At 38.3% G+C, this 17761-nt stretch overlaps 1 protein-coding gene across 1 annotated transcript in view; it reads left to right on the top strand.

The window, feature by feature from the left end:
• The window catches only part of LOC149139982 (protein MRG1-like), a 353221-nt gene that overhangs the window by 119136 nt on the left and 216324 nt on the right, over positions 1-17761 (top strand). The window contains exon 6 of the mRNA XM_089448612.1: positions 14008-14048. Coding sequence (XP_089304738.1) covers positions 14008-14048 — 41 coding nt within the window. The remainder of the gene's footprint in view (positions 1-14007; positions 14049-17761) is intronic.

The raw sequence follows: 17761 nt of genomic DNA, 5'->3' as shown, positions 1-17761 counted from the left end.
CGAAGAGGCCGGTCAGAGAGAGTAGACCACCTGAGAGGTTTTGTAGTTATATGGCGATGGTTACCAGCATCCTTGACTCTGAGCCTTCTAGCTATGAGGAGGTAGCTAGCCAGCAGGTCTGGAGAGAGGCCATGCAGGAGGAGTATTCTTCTATGATGAAGAATGATGTTTGGGAGGTGGTGCCGAGGCCTGAGGGCAAATCCGTGGTTACTTCCAGATGGCTTTACAAGGTAAAGCATGCTGTAGATGGCAGCATTGAGAAATTCAAAGCAAGGTTTGTGGCTAGAGGGTTCTCCCAAGTAGAGGGAGTTGATTATGAGGAGACCTTCGCTCCCGTGGCTCGATATACTTCGATACGCTCCATTATATCGATAGCAGCAGAGATGGGTTGGAAGATCCACCAGATGGATGTGAAGACCGCATTTCTCAATGGCTTCATACAGGAGGAGGTGTACATTGAGCAGCCACAGGGCTTTGAGGTGCATGGGAAGGAGTCCCATGTGTGTAGACTGAAGAAGGCCCTTTATGGCTTGAAGCAAGCTCCCAGAGCTTGGTACTCCAGGATAGATACATATTTGCAAGGGATGGGTTTCACAAAGAGTGAGGCAGATCCGAACCTTTACTTTATTGTGATTGGTGAGGAGCCTCTCATTCTGGTGCTGTATGTGGATGACTTGGTCATTACAGGTGTAGAGAGACTCATAGAGCACTGCAAGAGAGATCTTGCGGCGGAGTTTGAGATGAAGGACATCGGCTTGATGCATTACTTTTTGGGTTTGGAGGTGTGGCAGGAGGAGGGGCATTTCTTCCTGGGGCAAGGGAAGTATATTGTGGACATCCTTAGCAGATTCCACATGGAGGATTGTAGACCCATGTCGACACCGATGATCACCAACTGGAAGAAGCTTCATGCTTCAGATTCCGAGTTGGTGGATCCCACATTGTACAGGCAGCTGATTGGTTCCTTGATGTATTTGGTCAACACTAGACCAGATATCTGTTTTGCAGTCAACACGATGAGTCAGTTTATGTGTGAGCCTAGGAAGGTTCACTGGGTGGCTGCAAAACACATTTTGCGGTACTTGCAAGGGACAGTGGATTATGTTCTGGACTACAGGCAGGGAGATGGAGTGAGATTGGCAGGATACACTGATTCTGATTGGGCAGGTTGTGCTTCTGATAGGAAGAGCACTTCAGGGTGCTGTTTTGGGTTGGGTTCAGCAATAGTGTCATGGTTCAGTCGGAAGCAGCAGTCAGTAGCACTGAGTTCAGCGGAAGCAGAGTATATGGCAGCCAGTCTAGCTAGTTGTGAGGCCATCTGGCTTCGCAAGATGTTGTTTGGCTTATTTGGTCAGCCGTTGAGACCTTCAGTGATTTACTGTGATAATCAGAGTTGCATTAAACTCACGGAGAATCCAGTATTTCATGACAGGTCAAAGCATATCGGGATCAGATATCATTTCATCAGAGACTATGTTCAGAAGGGAGCTGTGAAGCTTGAGTATATTTCCACTGATGAGCAGGTTGCAGATATTCTTACCAAAGCCTTACCACGGGGCAAGCATGTCTACTTCAGAGACAAGATGGGTGTGGTGAGGAACACCTTCCTCGGTAAGAGGGAGTGTTGAAATTTGGTACCGGAGGACAGGTGGTTCCCTTAGGCTTTGATCTTTGGCCTAAGGAAAAGTGTCCAAAAGAATTTAATTTTTCTCCTAAAGTAACTTTATAATTTTTTATAAAGTTAAATCTAATTTAAAAGTGACTTTAAGTGATAAAGTTACTAAGTCTAATTTTAAAGTGACTTTTATAAAGTAAATGAAAAATTAGAAAGGAAAAGTGACTTTGGAAATAAATGACTAAGTGGGTCTTTATTAAAGTGGGGTGAATTAAAAAATAGAAAGTGAGATTTAAATGAGCATTTAATCTCAGCCATTGATCTAAATCTATTTCAGCCATTGGATTTAGGGATCACCCAAAAGTCACTTAGGGTTGGGTTAAGGGAGGAAAAGGAGGAAAAGATCATTCATTCTTTCATGAGCAGATTGAGAGAAGGAGAGCAAGAGAGCAAGGGAGATTTCTGGACAGCTGAAAGTGGAGTTTCAGCAGCTGAAAGCGGTGTTACAGCAAAGCGGAGTACCAGCAAAGCTGAAAGCGGTGTAACAACAAAGCTGAAAGCGGTGTAACAGCAAAGCTGAAAGCGGAGTAATAGCAAAGCTGAAAGCGGTGTAACAGCAAAGTTGAAAGCGGAGTAACAGCAAAGCTGAAAGCGGTGTAATAGCAAAGCTGAAAGCGGAGTAACAGCAAAGCTGAAAGCGGTGTAACAGCAAAGCTGAAAGCGGTGTAACAGCAAAGCTGAAAGCGGAGTAACAGCAAAGCTGAAAGCGGTGTAACAGCAACAGCCGTGGTGTAACAACAACAGCAGCGGTGTAACAACAACAGCAGCGGTGTAACAACAACAGCTGCGGAGTATCAGCAGCGGTGTATCAGCAAGGCTGAGATAAGTTGTAAAAGTCTGTTTGCTGAATTTTTGCTGAACATTTCTCCTATTTTAAAAAGGCATTTTCCAGAAATAAAGAAGAGCTCTCAAACTGGTTTTCCCCAAGAGTTGTAGGGGGTTTTTCCAGGGTCAAGTTGACCAAAAATCTCAGTGTTTAAATGTGTTTTAATGGCTGTTTATTACTGCTGATTTTTATTTCTGCAATTTCCAGCATTCTGTAAAATTTCCAGAATTTGTGTTTTCAGCAATATTTATTATTTCCAGCTTGTTGAATGTATGGTTATGGGAAAGGGCATTTAACTATATGGGAGAAATAAGGAGAAATTGAAAACCGGGGTGGGAAATGAGAAATTTCTATAGAGTTCACCATGTTTACAACTATACCTCCAGGAGAGAGGTGTGGCGTGTTGTTACTCAGATTGTACAGGCATCGCGACAATGGCTCAAGGCAGGGGCTGTCACTCTGATCCCAGCCCACTCCGTTCTAGTTGTCTCCCAACAACAGGCTATGGGGTTAGTCCCTATGGAAATGAGATGATGGAAAGCAAGTTGGGAACCAACTTGCCCGGGAGACATAGTTGAGTGGCCTAACTACTTGGTGAAAATTGAGCAAGATTAAGGATTCAATTAGATTTTGAGTTGAGAGTAGTGCCTTATGGAGTCAAAAGTTCTTACCTATTTTGAATTATGACCAAGTAACCAGATGGTCAACTGCTTCTTATCTGATTGACTAACCTATGTGAGATGCAACTTCTATGACCTAAGTGTGATGCAAGGATCCTCGTTAATTTTAGCTTATATACCTAATCTAGATGGAACCTTTCCCTTAACTATTTTGAGAAACAATCTTCAAAGTAGGTTGTGAGATGGAAGCCCCAACTTGAAGCAAGCAAATGCTTGATTAACGATACCTCCTCCTGCGTTCCAACCACCCAGTGCCTTCGACACTACAGAGATTGTGGCTTTGACGACTGCAAGGTCACTATGTTAACCACTAAGAAGGGTTGAATCCCTCAATCTAGATGAGAGAGGGTTGTCCTAAGAGTCTATCAACCAAGCTTATGCTTGGAGGTAAGCTTTTAATGCAAGACTAGCCTTAGAATGATTATGCAATGATGATGAGTGAGTTTCTTAGTTTTAAATTGTTTATATGATTTAAGTACTTAAATGTTGATTAATTTATGGCAAGAGTACTTAACAACGTATTTAAAGACAATCTTAAATAAGAACAATTGCTCAATGATACACGTGCCAATAATAAACAAGAGATCCTCTAGATGTTCAACCAAGCTTATGCTTGGAGGTAAGCTTTTAATGCAAGGCTAGCCTTAGAATGATTATGCAATGATGATGAGTGAGTTTCTTAGTTTTAAATTGTTTATATGATTTAAGTACTTAATGTTGATTAATTTATGGCAAGAGTACTTGACAACGTATTTAAAGACAATCTTAAATAAGAACAATTGCTCAATGATACACGTGCCAGTAATAAACAAGAGATCCTCTAGATATTTAACCCATAGTTTTAAAAACCGGCGGAAAAAACTGGTAACCGGCCTAACCGACCGGTTGGAGGCCTGGCCGGTCCGAACCGGCCCTTCTAACCCGGTTTCCTCCCTCAAACACAGGTTCTTCAGTCTCCTCCACCCATTCTGATGTTGGATCAATATCGTCCAACACAATGGGATCTAGATCAGGAGTTTTTCTTATCATTTGGAGCTCTAATTGCATTTATTGTTTACCCCCAAACCATGAAATCCTGAAACCATTAAGTCTGCTGAATTTTGAGTGAAATCTAAAATTCTAGTTTCTCCATATGAAATCCAATGAGGTCAAAACCACTCTCAAACATCCTGAGTCATTTCATGGTAATGTTAAAAATTTAAGTAAAAGGATGAAAATGAAAATTATAGGAAATGTCACTTTTACTTTAAGAATTTAACATTACCATTAATTGCCAACATTGTTAGGGTTGAAACACCCTTAGTCCCCCCCCAAAACCCCTCAAACACAGTCAAAAACATGTTTTTTTAACTTTATGGTGGTTGTGCCTAAAACCGGCCGGTTTAGGACAAAACCGGCCGGTTTGTAACAAACCGGCCGGTTTTCACCGGTTAGGGCCAAAAATCGGGCAAATGAAGGGTCTGACCGGGTTTTTAGGCCGGTTCGGACCGGCCAGCTAGCTAACCGGCCGGTTTGACCGGTTACCGGTTTTTCTGAGCGGTTTTTAAAACTATGCTTGGAAGGGCTAGATCTGGGCCCGAGAAGGCTGAAACTCAAAGCCCCAACTTCATAAAATTTTTATTTTTTCATATTTGCAAATCCGCTCAATTTCTTAAATGGCTGGCCCTGCAAAGTTTTTTTAGAGACTAGATCTTACCCCCAAGGGCCTAGATCTAGCTCTATTCCGACTTTCTCCACTTGATCTCTCCTACACAAATAGATTTACAAATACACAAAACCCCAAATATATACAAAATCTAAAAACCCCAAAACCCCAAAACCCCAATTAGCAAAGATTATTTACAAAATTTACAAATATACAAGGGTTTTAAAATAAATTTTGACAAATATTTTTTTTTGATAAATGGCTAACAATACTTTGGAAAATTAATGCACATTGTAGCCTTAACGAAGTTAAATCAATCACATAAATATTTGGAGTCCAAATAAAATCGGTTCATGCCCATAGTTTGTGAACATGGAGACCAAGGACTGCGGAACCTGCAAACAGTATATCTTTTTCTCAAGAAAATTTGTGAGACATATGGCGAATCAAATCATCTAAGATAAACCCAGAATCTCTCAATAGAATGACTTTATCCCCATCTAATGAAAAACAAATTTTAAAATTTATAAGCACAATTTAAGAAAGCCTGTACCCAACACATACCACAAATCAATGAACACTAAACACCATGAACTGCACCCCAAAGTCTTTATTACGATTCAAATAAATGTTCCCAGTAGGATTGTAGTGTTACATCAATTTTTCTACAACTATTTCTTAGCCAAACATTAGATATCCAATGTCTTTTACATACAAATGACTCTCTATATATAGATAAATCCTCCAAGTGGAAAAATAAAGGCTAGTTGGCTTGATCCTCGTCAAAATAAGCTTGGCCGTTGATAAATCCTTGATGATGTTTTAATCTTAGTCGTTGAAAATATTTAGAGGGATTTTCAAATTTCTCATTAAATCCCTTTTTTATTATCTCAAAATTAATTATTTTGAGCTAATTTCGTGAAAAATTTGACTGAATTAACCGCCAAGGTTTAGGGGTCCAAATTTTTTTGAAATTTTCAATATTCCATTGGTGGGGATACTTCCAAAAATTAGTTCTTTTGATACCCACGAATTTTTTCTGCTAGCAGATTTCGGCTGATCTAATAGTAGAACTGGCTAACCCCAGCTATCTCTGCGCTGGACTTGCGTAGGCCTTACGTCAGCCTTACAGGCTCTGTGTCAGCTTTTCCATTCTTTTTTGCCTTTGGAACTTCTGCATCAACCTCTCCTGGCTGTTCCGACAGCTCCCCGATAGTTCCAACTTTCTGCGTGAGGGTAGCTTCCGCTTTTGCGCTGGCCCTTGTAGCTCTGCGTTAGGCCTGCATGGGCCCAACGTCAATGCTTCTAGATGTTGTGCTGCTTCCATTAGTATCTCCCCGCCTCTTTGTCTAGTATTCCCAAACTGTCCCTACTCCTCTGCTGTGAAATGATCACTCAGTTCAAATTCTCAACTTCCTAGCCCTAGAAATCGAACTCTAGATTAATTCATTCTCTGCGTGTGTGTTTCTAAATGAACCCCAAGCCTCCTCCTTATACTTTTCTCGTTGAGACTTCAACAATCGAGATTAAGTCTCTAATCAACGACTAAGATTAAAACTTGACTTGATCCACTTTGTAGAACATTCTCACCCATATTTTCATTAATACCCATTAATACTTTAATTCGCCTAAATTTAGACTTAGGACCTCATTAAAAATATTAATTATTTTAATAAAATACAATCCGGGTGAATTTCACCAAACTATTCCTGGGTTCTTTAGAACTCATGTGCCTTAGCCTCTCCAAAAATTTTCATGGCTAGAGCACATCCGATGCTACCAAAAACTAACACTCCCTCTTAGCGAGGAAAGTGGTCTAACAACAATGTCCCACTGAATGTTGCTCTGTTTCTGAAGCATCTCCTTTCCGCATTGTTGCTGCCACCAACACTGTGCTGCTGTTGCTACTGTACTGCTGCCCATGACACTTCCACTGCCACTGCTACATTTGTACTACAGCTCCCTTTGCATCGGCGGCTAACAGTGCCATTGCTAGCTCTGTACTGCGTCATTTTCCAATTGATGCTGCTTAGCAATGGAAAAGCATCGGAAATTTATGAACTAACCGTGTTTAGTATAATATCATGTGAATGTTGGAATCTGACTGCTACTAGTCTCTGACCCTTTGAATCTTCTGCGCTGTTGTTGACTTCTACACTGTGCCAACTGCACTGTTTCCAACCTTGCTATGCGTTGATTAGTCTCTGGTCTCAACTACTGCATCTGTCTCTCCAATCAACCTACTGCATCATCTGACACTAAGGCCATCTTGCTACTGCTGAACCTCGGGCTCCCGTAGCAAGGAATTGATCCAAGAGGTAGATTCCTCAATGATCCTACCCACATGTAGTCCTCTCGACTACATCTTAATATCACCCCATTTCCCTCCTAGAGATGCGTGGGCACTCATGGCAAACTCATCTTCGTCAATTTTTGCTAGAGCAGCCTTAGGATCATGTTTCTCATCCTTATCCTTTTGCTTCAAAGGACACTGTGCTGCAGAGTGGCCAATCTTGCCACATCTGAAACATTTCACCTTTGAAATGTCCTTACGCTTATGCTTGTGTTGTTCTCAGAAAATGCGAGTTCGTGTCTCTTCTTTTGCGGCGACCCTGACTCGGTATATATAGTGGTTATATCTCCATTTTTGAGCCAACTTGACCAAGTGAATCGTTGTGTCTTTTATATGAGCCGACATGACATTTATGTATATATTTGAGACCGACATGATGTTCTCTTCATCGTTTTGCTTGCAGTCTTTTTCTTTGGAGGATGGTGCTTGTCTTCGAGGGCTACTTGACACTAGGTTGACACATATTCATGCTCAAGAAGATTTCTTTAACATGACTTTGATTCTTTGACTTTCCTAGACTTATGAATGAGCAAGAAACTCATTCGAATAATTTACAAAAATGATATTTCTTTTCCTTGACAAGTGCAAAGATGAAAATGGCATTTAGAAAAATACCGAACCTAGTTACACTTTTCTTCAACGTCGGAGAGATCTAACTCCATGGAGGAAATAAACTAGGAAAAAAATGACCTCAAGGTGGAACTGTACGTATGCCTGGATAATAGGCTGTGGAACTGTACATTTGCATTGTATAATGCGTCTAAGAAGCAAGGTTTGGATTCTCTCTGCCTGAGCCTAATTCGTCTGTACCAAAATTAGCCCCCAAATCTCGGAGCCATAAAAAACTGTAAGTCTAATAATCAAGTCAATGAGGTGGAGTTTGGATGAGATGTCTTGAAACTGACTCTAGAAGCACTGTCTGTCACTGCGGGCAAGAGAGCCATATCCTTTGAGTTAAGGTTGGAGGGCCTATCTCATGCCAAGATGAGGTTCCGTGAATTGCACTCCCAGGTAAATATAAGATATGGTGATCTCAATCTCTTCTACCCGAAAATAAAAATGCAAGTTTGTAAGTGAGCTATTTGATGTGTTGAAGATCATAACCTTGGTTTTACCTAGGTTTACATTCAATTATAGCGATTGTACCAGCTAAAGGAGGACCAATATCTCTAAGTACTATGACGAGAAGAGGGAGCAATTGTGGAGGCATGAGTTGATGCTTTTGTAGGCCTAGTTTTTCCACTCCTTTGCTGTCCCTTTTAATTTAATTATTTATCCTTTTTTTTGTCATAGTTTAGGAGACCCTACTTGTCTCATTCTTTTCCATTATCCCTTAAAGATGTAGAAGTTTATTCCTCATCAAGGTTATGTCATTCATGGGATCCTTTATTTAGGTATAGCATGTATTGCTAAGGAACTAGATGATGGCTAATGAGGGGGGTTATAGCTCATGCTAGGTTTTTTCCCATGTTTGAACTATGCCCTAGTTATATTTTGCATTTTTATTTTGTTTATTTGTGGCTTCATACCTCTTAGGGAAAATTTTTGGCCCTTGACTCAGAGATGAGGATATAGGGTGCCAGCCCTATTGACAAATGACAATCAACCCAAAGAATTGATGTGGATAGTAAGGGAAACATAGAATGTCGAGTATGGATTACCTTGGACACAGTACTTCAATCAATGCCTCCTATTAGTGCCCCTCCTGAATGGAGGACCTCCAAGGAGGTCGCATTGGACTAGGGGCAAAGGATAACCTCTCGAGGGAAACATGGGAACAAGGGTACAATTGAGAGTGGTCAATCATCCAGCGTGGCACATGATCCATATTAGCATGCCTCAAAACATTAAATGAAAGCACATGATTACAAAAATGGCTTATGTGCCTTCTTTGAAAAAGGATGCCTGATGGGAGAGAGGAGTGACCAAAACCTAGGTGGAGAACTTTGATGTAAAGCTATGTGTGGGCCATCATAGGGTTGTTGGTTGGCTTCCTGACAAGTGGGGAGAAAACTTTTTTGTTATTGGTTACCCACTCTTGGTGGTTAATAGGCCAATTGTGCTAGCCTTGTTTTCATAGTGATTTTCAACTGATAACCAATTGAATTTGCTGGTTAGTGGGATCATGTTGTATGTTGATGGTAAATACATATTTGATTGAGCATGCAAATGGTGAATTTGGCAGATGATCAAATTTTCCTGCAACTACAGAAGGCAACATATTGATTGCTATGTTGAGGGGAATACGTCAGCATGGTGGAATACCTTTGATTGAAATACTCATTTATATGCTCTAGATTGTAATGAATATAACCTTATGTAGTTTTCATGCACATTTGCAAGAGTTCTATATCCATCGATGGTTGATCAAAGCTTTCAAAAACATTTGGTCCTCCACATTTTAGACATCACTATTGTTGTTGTGTAAGGATTTTGAACAATTTTATGCTGGATAGTTAGAGCTTTCTCTTTTGGAGGCAAATCATTCAAAACAAATACGACTTGTTGGGATTGCTCATACCTCATATCCTCAGCATGACTTGTTAGCTCATTGGAGAGAGAGCTATAGTCTAGGCATGCTTTTGGCCCATGTAAGCATATTTACCATCGGTCTAAAATTTTGAGTAAATATAAACATGTTCTACCCATTTTGTATTAGTCATCGATAGAGAGAGGGAAATGGCGAATTGGATATTCTAATTTGGAAAGGTGAAGAGGGTTCAACATACTTCAGACGAGTGGTTTGGGTTATGAGATTTTTTTTCCTCGACATGTACCATCCATCCTAGTTGGGAACATGGTTGTGTGTAGGGAGCAAACATTACGACTAAAATTTGTATGGGCAGAGGAGGAGGTGGAACTTGGGTTTGACTATGAGTATTATGTGTTGTTGGAAAACATTGGCTCGACATTGTCAATACATCAGATGGAGGTGATAAAGGGTTATTAGAAGAAGATTGGCCAACTCTAAGTGATGCCATTTTTGCATTTATTCTGGATTTTTTTACTTTTAACCTCATTGAGGGCTTCTATGGCAAGTTGGCTCAACGTTTAATATCGTCATCAATAGCATTGCAAATTACAATTTAACAGATTGAAATTTTGGCAAGCTAGTATTTGAATCTATGTATGCCCCATGAAAAGAAAGGCGTCAAGCTTCACATTGAACCTTTTGTTGATCCCAACATAGTAAATCCAATCCAAGTCCTTCTCCCTTGATGTTTTTATTATATAAGAAATTTGTGGGAATGAAGGGTCTTTGTTGTTTAGGAGGGATAGTTGACGAAAAAGGCTAACGATAAGATGAATTAGGGGAAAGTTGATTGTCAAATGCCTGAAAGACCAACAATATTAAAATTTTTAAAAATTGGTCAAAAATGGGTTTTGTATAGTATTGCAGGAACTGCCTCCCCCCTACACACACGAACTTGGAACTACGCACTGTGCAGAACCATGATCGAAGCATGCCTAGAACCGCACCTCCAAAAAAATAATTGCGCTTTGAGCTCAATTTCCAATTCCTACAAAATCAAAAGCGCCACATGCGAAATTGTTCTCCCATGTGGGAATGTGTGCTCCTGTCATACTTCCTGGACACTCCTTAGGTGCTCCTCGGATGCTCCCTAGATGCTTCCTAGATGCTCCCTAATGGTAATCTTAAATTCTTAGAGTAAAAGTGACGGCGTCCTTTATGCTTTGACTTAAATTTTGAAATTACCATTAATTGACTCAGAATGTTTGAGAGTGGTTTCGACCTCATTGGATTTCATATGGTGAATGTAGAATTTTAGATACCACCCAAAACCCAACAGGCTTAACAACTTTAAGGATTTCAAGATCAATGTAATTGCAACATTTCATTAGATTCTATCATGTTTGAAGGTATGTGATTGGCATTTAACCAAGAGCTCCAAGCCATATATGTACGCCATTGTTGGTGGTGTTGATTGTTGAACTGCTTTGTCATCGCCTTAAGAAAAATGTACCCTTCACTCAAATCAAAATCATTGATCAGGCATGTTAAGCTTTTTCTACCGTATTTTAAGGCTTGGATTAGGCAGTTTGATCAAAATTGGGCAGTGTTGATTGATGTCCATAAGGAGGTAGAGACAAAGGTTTGACAAGTGGAGAATGACAGGGGATACTAGTGATGAGGATCTTGATATAAGTGATGGTGGAAAATTATTTGTCAAGGAGTGGTGGAATATCCATGGTGATGCTACTCCACAACTACACAACTACACAACTACAACATTTGGCAACATGGGTGCTTTCCCAGTTGGTGAACACTTCTTATGCAGAGAGGTGTTTAGAAACTAGCTCAATTTATTGTTTTGGACCTTTTGATCTTCATATTTTGGTGTGTAGATGGCGTATTTTGTAAACATAACTATTTGGTCCTGTTATTGTTGACAATTGTTGGGTAACTTGTTTTGTTCCATATGTTAATGGTCGACTTTCTATTATATGATTTAAGAATTTGCATGTTTGTTTGTAATTGATAGAATCTATATTTTAGATGGTTGATGGTTGAATAATCAATCATTAATGTACTATGGATGCCATTTCTATCTTGATTTATGTATAAATATGCATGCTTTTATATGTTCTGCAACTAGTTTGGTATTCTGGATGTGTTTAAAAAAAATAATTTTTGTATATATATATATATGACACTTCCAATTATTTGCTTTTGAAAAACGCACCTGCTTCGTCATTGCTTTGTGCAACATTGGTTTTGTAGCCCTATTTGGCAAGTCTAACAAGGCTAAATTGAGTTTGTATCGCTATTAATCACGAGTCAAATCATGTTGATCTTGTCAAACTTAGTCAACGTTGAGTTCGATCCTTCTAATCGCAATTTGAGTCGAACTTGTGATCCTGGTAATACCATGACATCTCAAGTGAGTAGTTGCAATAATGAGTTGCATTCTTTCTATTAAAGAGAGTACTTTGGCTTAGTAGCAAGTTTATGTGCCTTAATTATTGGCAAATATGTGTGAAATTGTGGGTAAAGTGTAAAATATAATTGTGAAATTTCCTTAATTGCAACAACTAAAATTTAATCTTCTACCTACTAGAGATTATTTGTCTTTAGAATTTAACTATGGCAATTAACAGTGAAATCACCATTGCAATCTTCACAAAAAAATAACAGGAACTAAGAAATAATGCATGCAGACAAATAATTGAGACCAGTATTTTTGGACAAATTGTCCCTGGAAAAACCTTGAGGGGAAAACTAGTTTTGTAGATGAGGGTCTTATTATTATTCTTCAACAAAAATGAGAATTACATTCTGCTTGCCTCTCACTGGCAAAGCTTTGACAAATATTTTCTCCATTGGAAAAATCGATCTGGAAACACAAGCTTCCCTTATGCAAAACCACACGGCCTCTTGCCTACAACTCACATCTCTTGCCTGCAACTCGCACTAGCAAATCTAGAAATGCGTACAACACTCTTTGGAACTCACACTGCCTCTGGAAATTATTTCCGGTGATGATCTCTTCCTCCTGCAACTCGACTGAGTAACTCGCACCTCCTCTGGTACCTGTCTCCAACAACTGGAAATTGAATTGCTGCCCAACTATGCGCATTGGCTAATTCACACTGGCTAGTATGACCTCACTGCAGAATAATTCAACCTTCCTTCCTCTCTTTGGAAACTAGAAATCACTGAGAAAAATTCCTCTAGAAATCTTCTCGTTTGAATTCTCTTTACCAGTGTCTCCCTTGCTCAAACTATGTCATTGCTAACTCTGCAACTGGGTGATTCAAATTTCGAACTTTTGATGTATCTCCAACTCACCCATCGATTTGCTCTTATAATATCTCTTTGATGAATCAATGACCACGATCTAATCACAATCAATCGCTAAGCTCATTTTGACCCCATCAAGTGACTTTTCCAAAAGTGTCTAGAGCAAAATCGAAATTGATTTACCTCATTAATTTGATTTAATTAATCAGTTTTCCTTAGTTAAAATATTTAATAATTGGCTAATTAATCTAATTAAGACATTTTCTTTAGAAATATTTTTTGGGTCTTGGAGATAATTATCCTCCTGTGTTCCTTAACCTCTTAGACACCATAGAGACTAGAATACCTATTCGAGCTACCAAAAACTAACAATAATTGTTATATATGCTAGTCTAATGAGCCTCCCTCTAGTCAAGACCATTCCTCTCCTGTTTAAGGCAACTTCTATTTAATGTCACAATTTTTTAGTAGTTGTAATATTGCACAAATCACTTAATACGTGTGTTGTGGTGTTGACACTTAAATACACCATTTGAGCTAATAATTACAATGTCTATCATTGTTGTCTCTCAATGCATGGTTAATATTTAATATATCATTGCATCTTTTATATTGGTGTAGAATGAAAGAAGGGATCAAATTATAACATTGGAGGAGATGATATATTAATAAAGGGGTGACTACAACTTTTGTGATAGTATGTGGAAGTTTGGACAAGGAATCATACATGACCAACACGAAACAAAACTCCTTGATTCAAGTAGAATGGTTTCATATTGAATTTTGTAATTGATAATCATTTTGTTTTGTCGATTTAATTGATATATAGATCACTAATTTGCTTGTAATGGATGACATATTTACTTTTGCATTCTTTTTTAGAAAGGAAGGTTGTTTTAAATAAGGAGAGACTTTAATTATGTTAAAAGCTTATTTATTTGGGTTTCAATAAGTCGAGTCATATATATAATACAATACTAAGTTCTTATATATTGTTACATGTTTATTGGAATGCTTTGTTTTGTGTAATTTTCTTTCATATTTTGTTTTATTTTGTTATTCAGTGGCTAGGGGCAAGAAGCGGAAAGGTGATTATGGAGTTGAGGTATGCTTGTCCTATATTAGTTTTTATCAACATTTTACCTAAGATGATGGAAATTTAAAGCTATAATTGCCTCCTTTTTCTTGGATGTTAAATTAAATTAAATAAATATATATATTAATTCTGCTCATGGGAAAGATTGGCCAAAGAGACTAATAATGTACAACAAGGATAAGGGCATTGACAATGTTACATCTCAATCACTACCCTATGTGGAAAAGTGCTAATCACAACATGTGATTCTAGAGGAACAATAGGGAAGCTACTTGTTACGCTTGTTGCCTACACCTACCAGTTAGATAGAAAAGCCCTTAACCCCACAAGGTGTGGTTGGTGGCAAGAATTAAGAGAAGGGGTTGTCACCTATTCCCAACTCTCTCTGTTTAAGCTATCTCTTACGTTAGCTAAGGGGGGTGGTCCCTAATGAAATGTTATATGATATGAATCTCGAGGAGAAAGGTTAATTTAGATTACTTGTCTAAAAATAACGTGTTTCCAAGAATTAAACAAGCATATGAATAAATGAGCAAATTTTGATGATATATTCAAAGTATAGACCAGTGCCTTCAAGTAAATAACAATATCTTGCTAAAAAATGAAATCAAGATACAATGATAGACAATCTTGCAAAATCAAATGTTAGACCAAGGTAAGAATAAAAACATCAATTGCAACTATAAAGGAGATAGTACTTGAAAGTAAATGCCCAAATGACAAGATAATGACATCAATTACTCATGAGCTTAAATGATAATCAAAGCAACAACATATGAGATAACTTTGAAATAGAATTGCACCGATGAAAGAATTTCCAAGTACAAGAAAGTTAAATGTTGGAAATGTAAAAGAATTTATAGTACTTGCATAATAAATGCCTCTTGAAATAAAGTGATATAGACAAGACTCAAGTAAATCCAAGATAACATGAGAAGATGTGATGTAGATGCTCTGTTGGTTTATTTTATTAGTTGCATTCAAAAGGAAAGTTTCAATTGAACTTGTATCCCTAGACCTCACCCACACCTGAAAAGTTGGATCTGACAGTGAGGAGTCGATAGAGGTGGAGGGTACCTAAAGTCTATACAACCAACTTAAGTTGGAGGTAAATTTTAGTGATGCTCGGTGTATGTAAGATTTCCCAAAGTATCTTTGCAAAATAAAACTTTAACTTTAGAGATTAGCTTGACATAAAATAAATGGTTGCTTTGGAGAGTGAAATTTCCCAAATACACAATGCATAAATAATCAAGATATGAAAATGTTGCACAATAATGAGGCATAAATGAACTTTAGACAATTACGAAGTTAAATGTATGAAGTTAAAGAGATACTTGCATAAAAATAAATTGCTATGAAATGGAATGCCCCTTGTGACTTGTAGCAATCAATGTAAATGGTGCAAGCGAATTGTAGTGAACTTTGGGAAAGGGAATGTGATGTGTAGTTATGTTAATTTCCAACTTAAAGCATGCATAAGATGTGAGCAAAAATGGAAATGTCAAAACTAACAATCAATCTACCTACAAGCTCTCTCACTAAATGGAGAGATAGGATGCCAATGGGTAGAACCCACGCTCCCAGAAAAAAACAAAATTTATTATTATTATTATGGTCCACTATGAGGTTAATGCTTCTTTGAGAGCCACCCAAGGAATTGCTGGAAGTACAATATGAGGTTTTGAAACCACAAGGAAATTCCTTCAAGTATGGAGCCTCAAGAGAGATGAAGATGGTGCTACAATTAGGAAATACAAGCTCCCAAAGTGATACACGACCTAGCCTTTTTCGCAAGCCCTCCCAATACCCACGACCTCCTTGAAAATGGAACTTGAAGATTGAGAGAACCTACAATAAAAATGTTAGGGCTACAAAACTAAAACCAAAGTCAGTGTGAAAAAGAGCATGCAAAATGAGTGATAATGCTACAATATAATATACAAAAACTAAATCAAGTGATGGGAAAAGACCCCATCGCTTGTCTAGTTTATAACAAGCTCTTGATTATCTAGATAAGAAATGAAAACACAAGAGTTTATGAGATAAATTTGATTGAAATATAGACCTATGCACAAACTATGTCAAAAGGGACTCTGCAAAACAAAACAGTTTCAAAAGATAAACTTATGAAATTCAAATAACGATAGGAGTTCCTTGAGAGCTATGCCAAGAGTGGGTTGGTCTCTTGAAGACTTCCCCTCACACTTGCTAATCGATCCAAAGATGTTATCTACAAAACTTAACATGCACATTAGCTTATATGGATTTAAACAATACACAATGGAAAAAAATCTCTATAATTTGTATGAAAATAGATAGAGCTGCCTAGCCTAGAGCATTACAAAAAAACAACTGTAAATGTAAGATAATTGTACATTCACAACTCTATAAAGCGTATGAGAAAATGGAACAAAATAAAGCATAAGTAGAGAAGTATACCGTCATTGAACCAAACACAACCTCCGAGAGAGAAACACCCATGAATGAACCCCAAAGTCTTTTTTATTCATATAAAGCACAAGTGTACATAGAAGCAAAGCTTCCCCATGTTGAAAATTCAGTAGGGAAATACGTAGGTTAATCCTCTTAATTTGATAATTGTTTGTGTTACCTTTTTACTTATTAGCTTTGTTCCTTATTATTACAGTGTGCGATACATCAAACAACTACCAAAACAATAAGAGCAATGACACAATATATAGGTTGCAAGCCAGGGCCAAAACCCCTCCTCTTGAGGGGAAAACCTGTAAATCTCTTCTCTTCTTATAGATTCTTCAATTGACGAATACCATGACATAGTGACTTACACAAATACCCTCCAAAGATCAAGATCAACTTGACCTCCTGCCGTAGTGACTTTGACCTCCCACTGTAGATCCGATATTCTAGCTTAGGACAACTGCTGCAATTGTTGTTGCTTCTTTTGGAGACTTCGATCTCCCTTGAATAGCTTTCTTTTCCCTTCACTTGCCTTTCCTTGAGTCTTAGGGCTAATGAGACAGCCTAAGAGACCTTTGCTTGCCTTTCCTTCTCTTCTTCATCCAAGATCGAACCAAAACATAGTCCCAGTGCAGAAACCCTAACTTCGACCTTTTGAAGAGAGAGAGATCTAGCCCAAGAACTTCGACTTCTTCGATTTCCTCTTCTTCGTACCATCTTCTTTGACTTCTTTTCTTCCTCTTCTTCACATAGAATGAGATGAGTGAATGTGTCTAATTGACGATGAGTTCCTCTCTTTGTATATAGGCTCTTCCAAGGGGTAGACCTGGCTCTTCATGTAGGCTGACTTGACAGCTCCTTAGGTCGACTTGATCTTGGAGGCATTTCGACACGTTAAATGCAATTTTTTTTTCTTTACAAGATACAATGTGCCCATAGGGTTTTAAAAATATGACAATGACTCTTTAACTTAGGACAAACCCTTGAAGCACTCAATGGGTGCTTGACCTATAAAATAAAAGAACTTGAGCATGAAACCCATGCTTTAATAATAATTTCTTTTCATTTTTTTATTTGGAAAAATATATTTCATACTTGTGAAGACCGAACCTAGTTACACATTCTTCAACACCCCAAGCACAATATCTCATTGCAAAATATACAAAATGAGAGCCAACGCCTCATTTAAATAGGAAAAATGGAGAAGATCTCAAAGTGAGAACTAATGACAAGTGGAGAAAGTGATCATCCCAATGCAAAAACAAATTTGTACAAATGGC

The sequence above is a fragment of the Pinus tabuliformis genome, chromosome X, assembly GCF_031772625.1.
Source record: "Pinus tabuliformis cultivar Carrire ecotype Pingquan chromosome X, CPIR1, whole genome shotgun sequence".
In the NCBI taxonomy this organism is placed as follows: Eukaryota; Viridiplantae; Streptophyta; class Pinopsida; order Pinales; family Pinaceae; genus Pinus; species Pinus tabuliformis.
The sequence above is the reverse complement of the archived record's forward strand: the minus strand, read 5'-3'. Positions and strand labels throughout refer to the sequence as shown.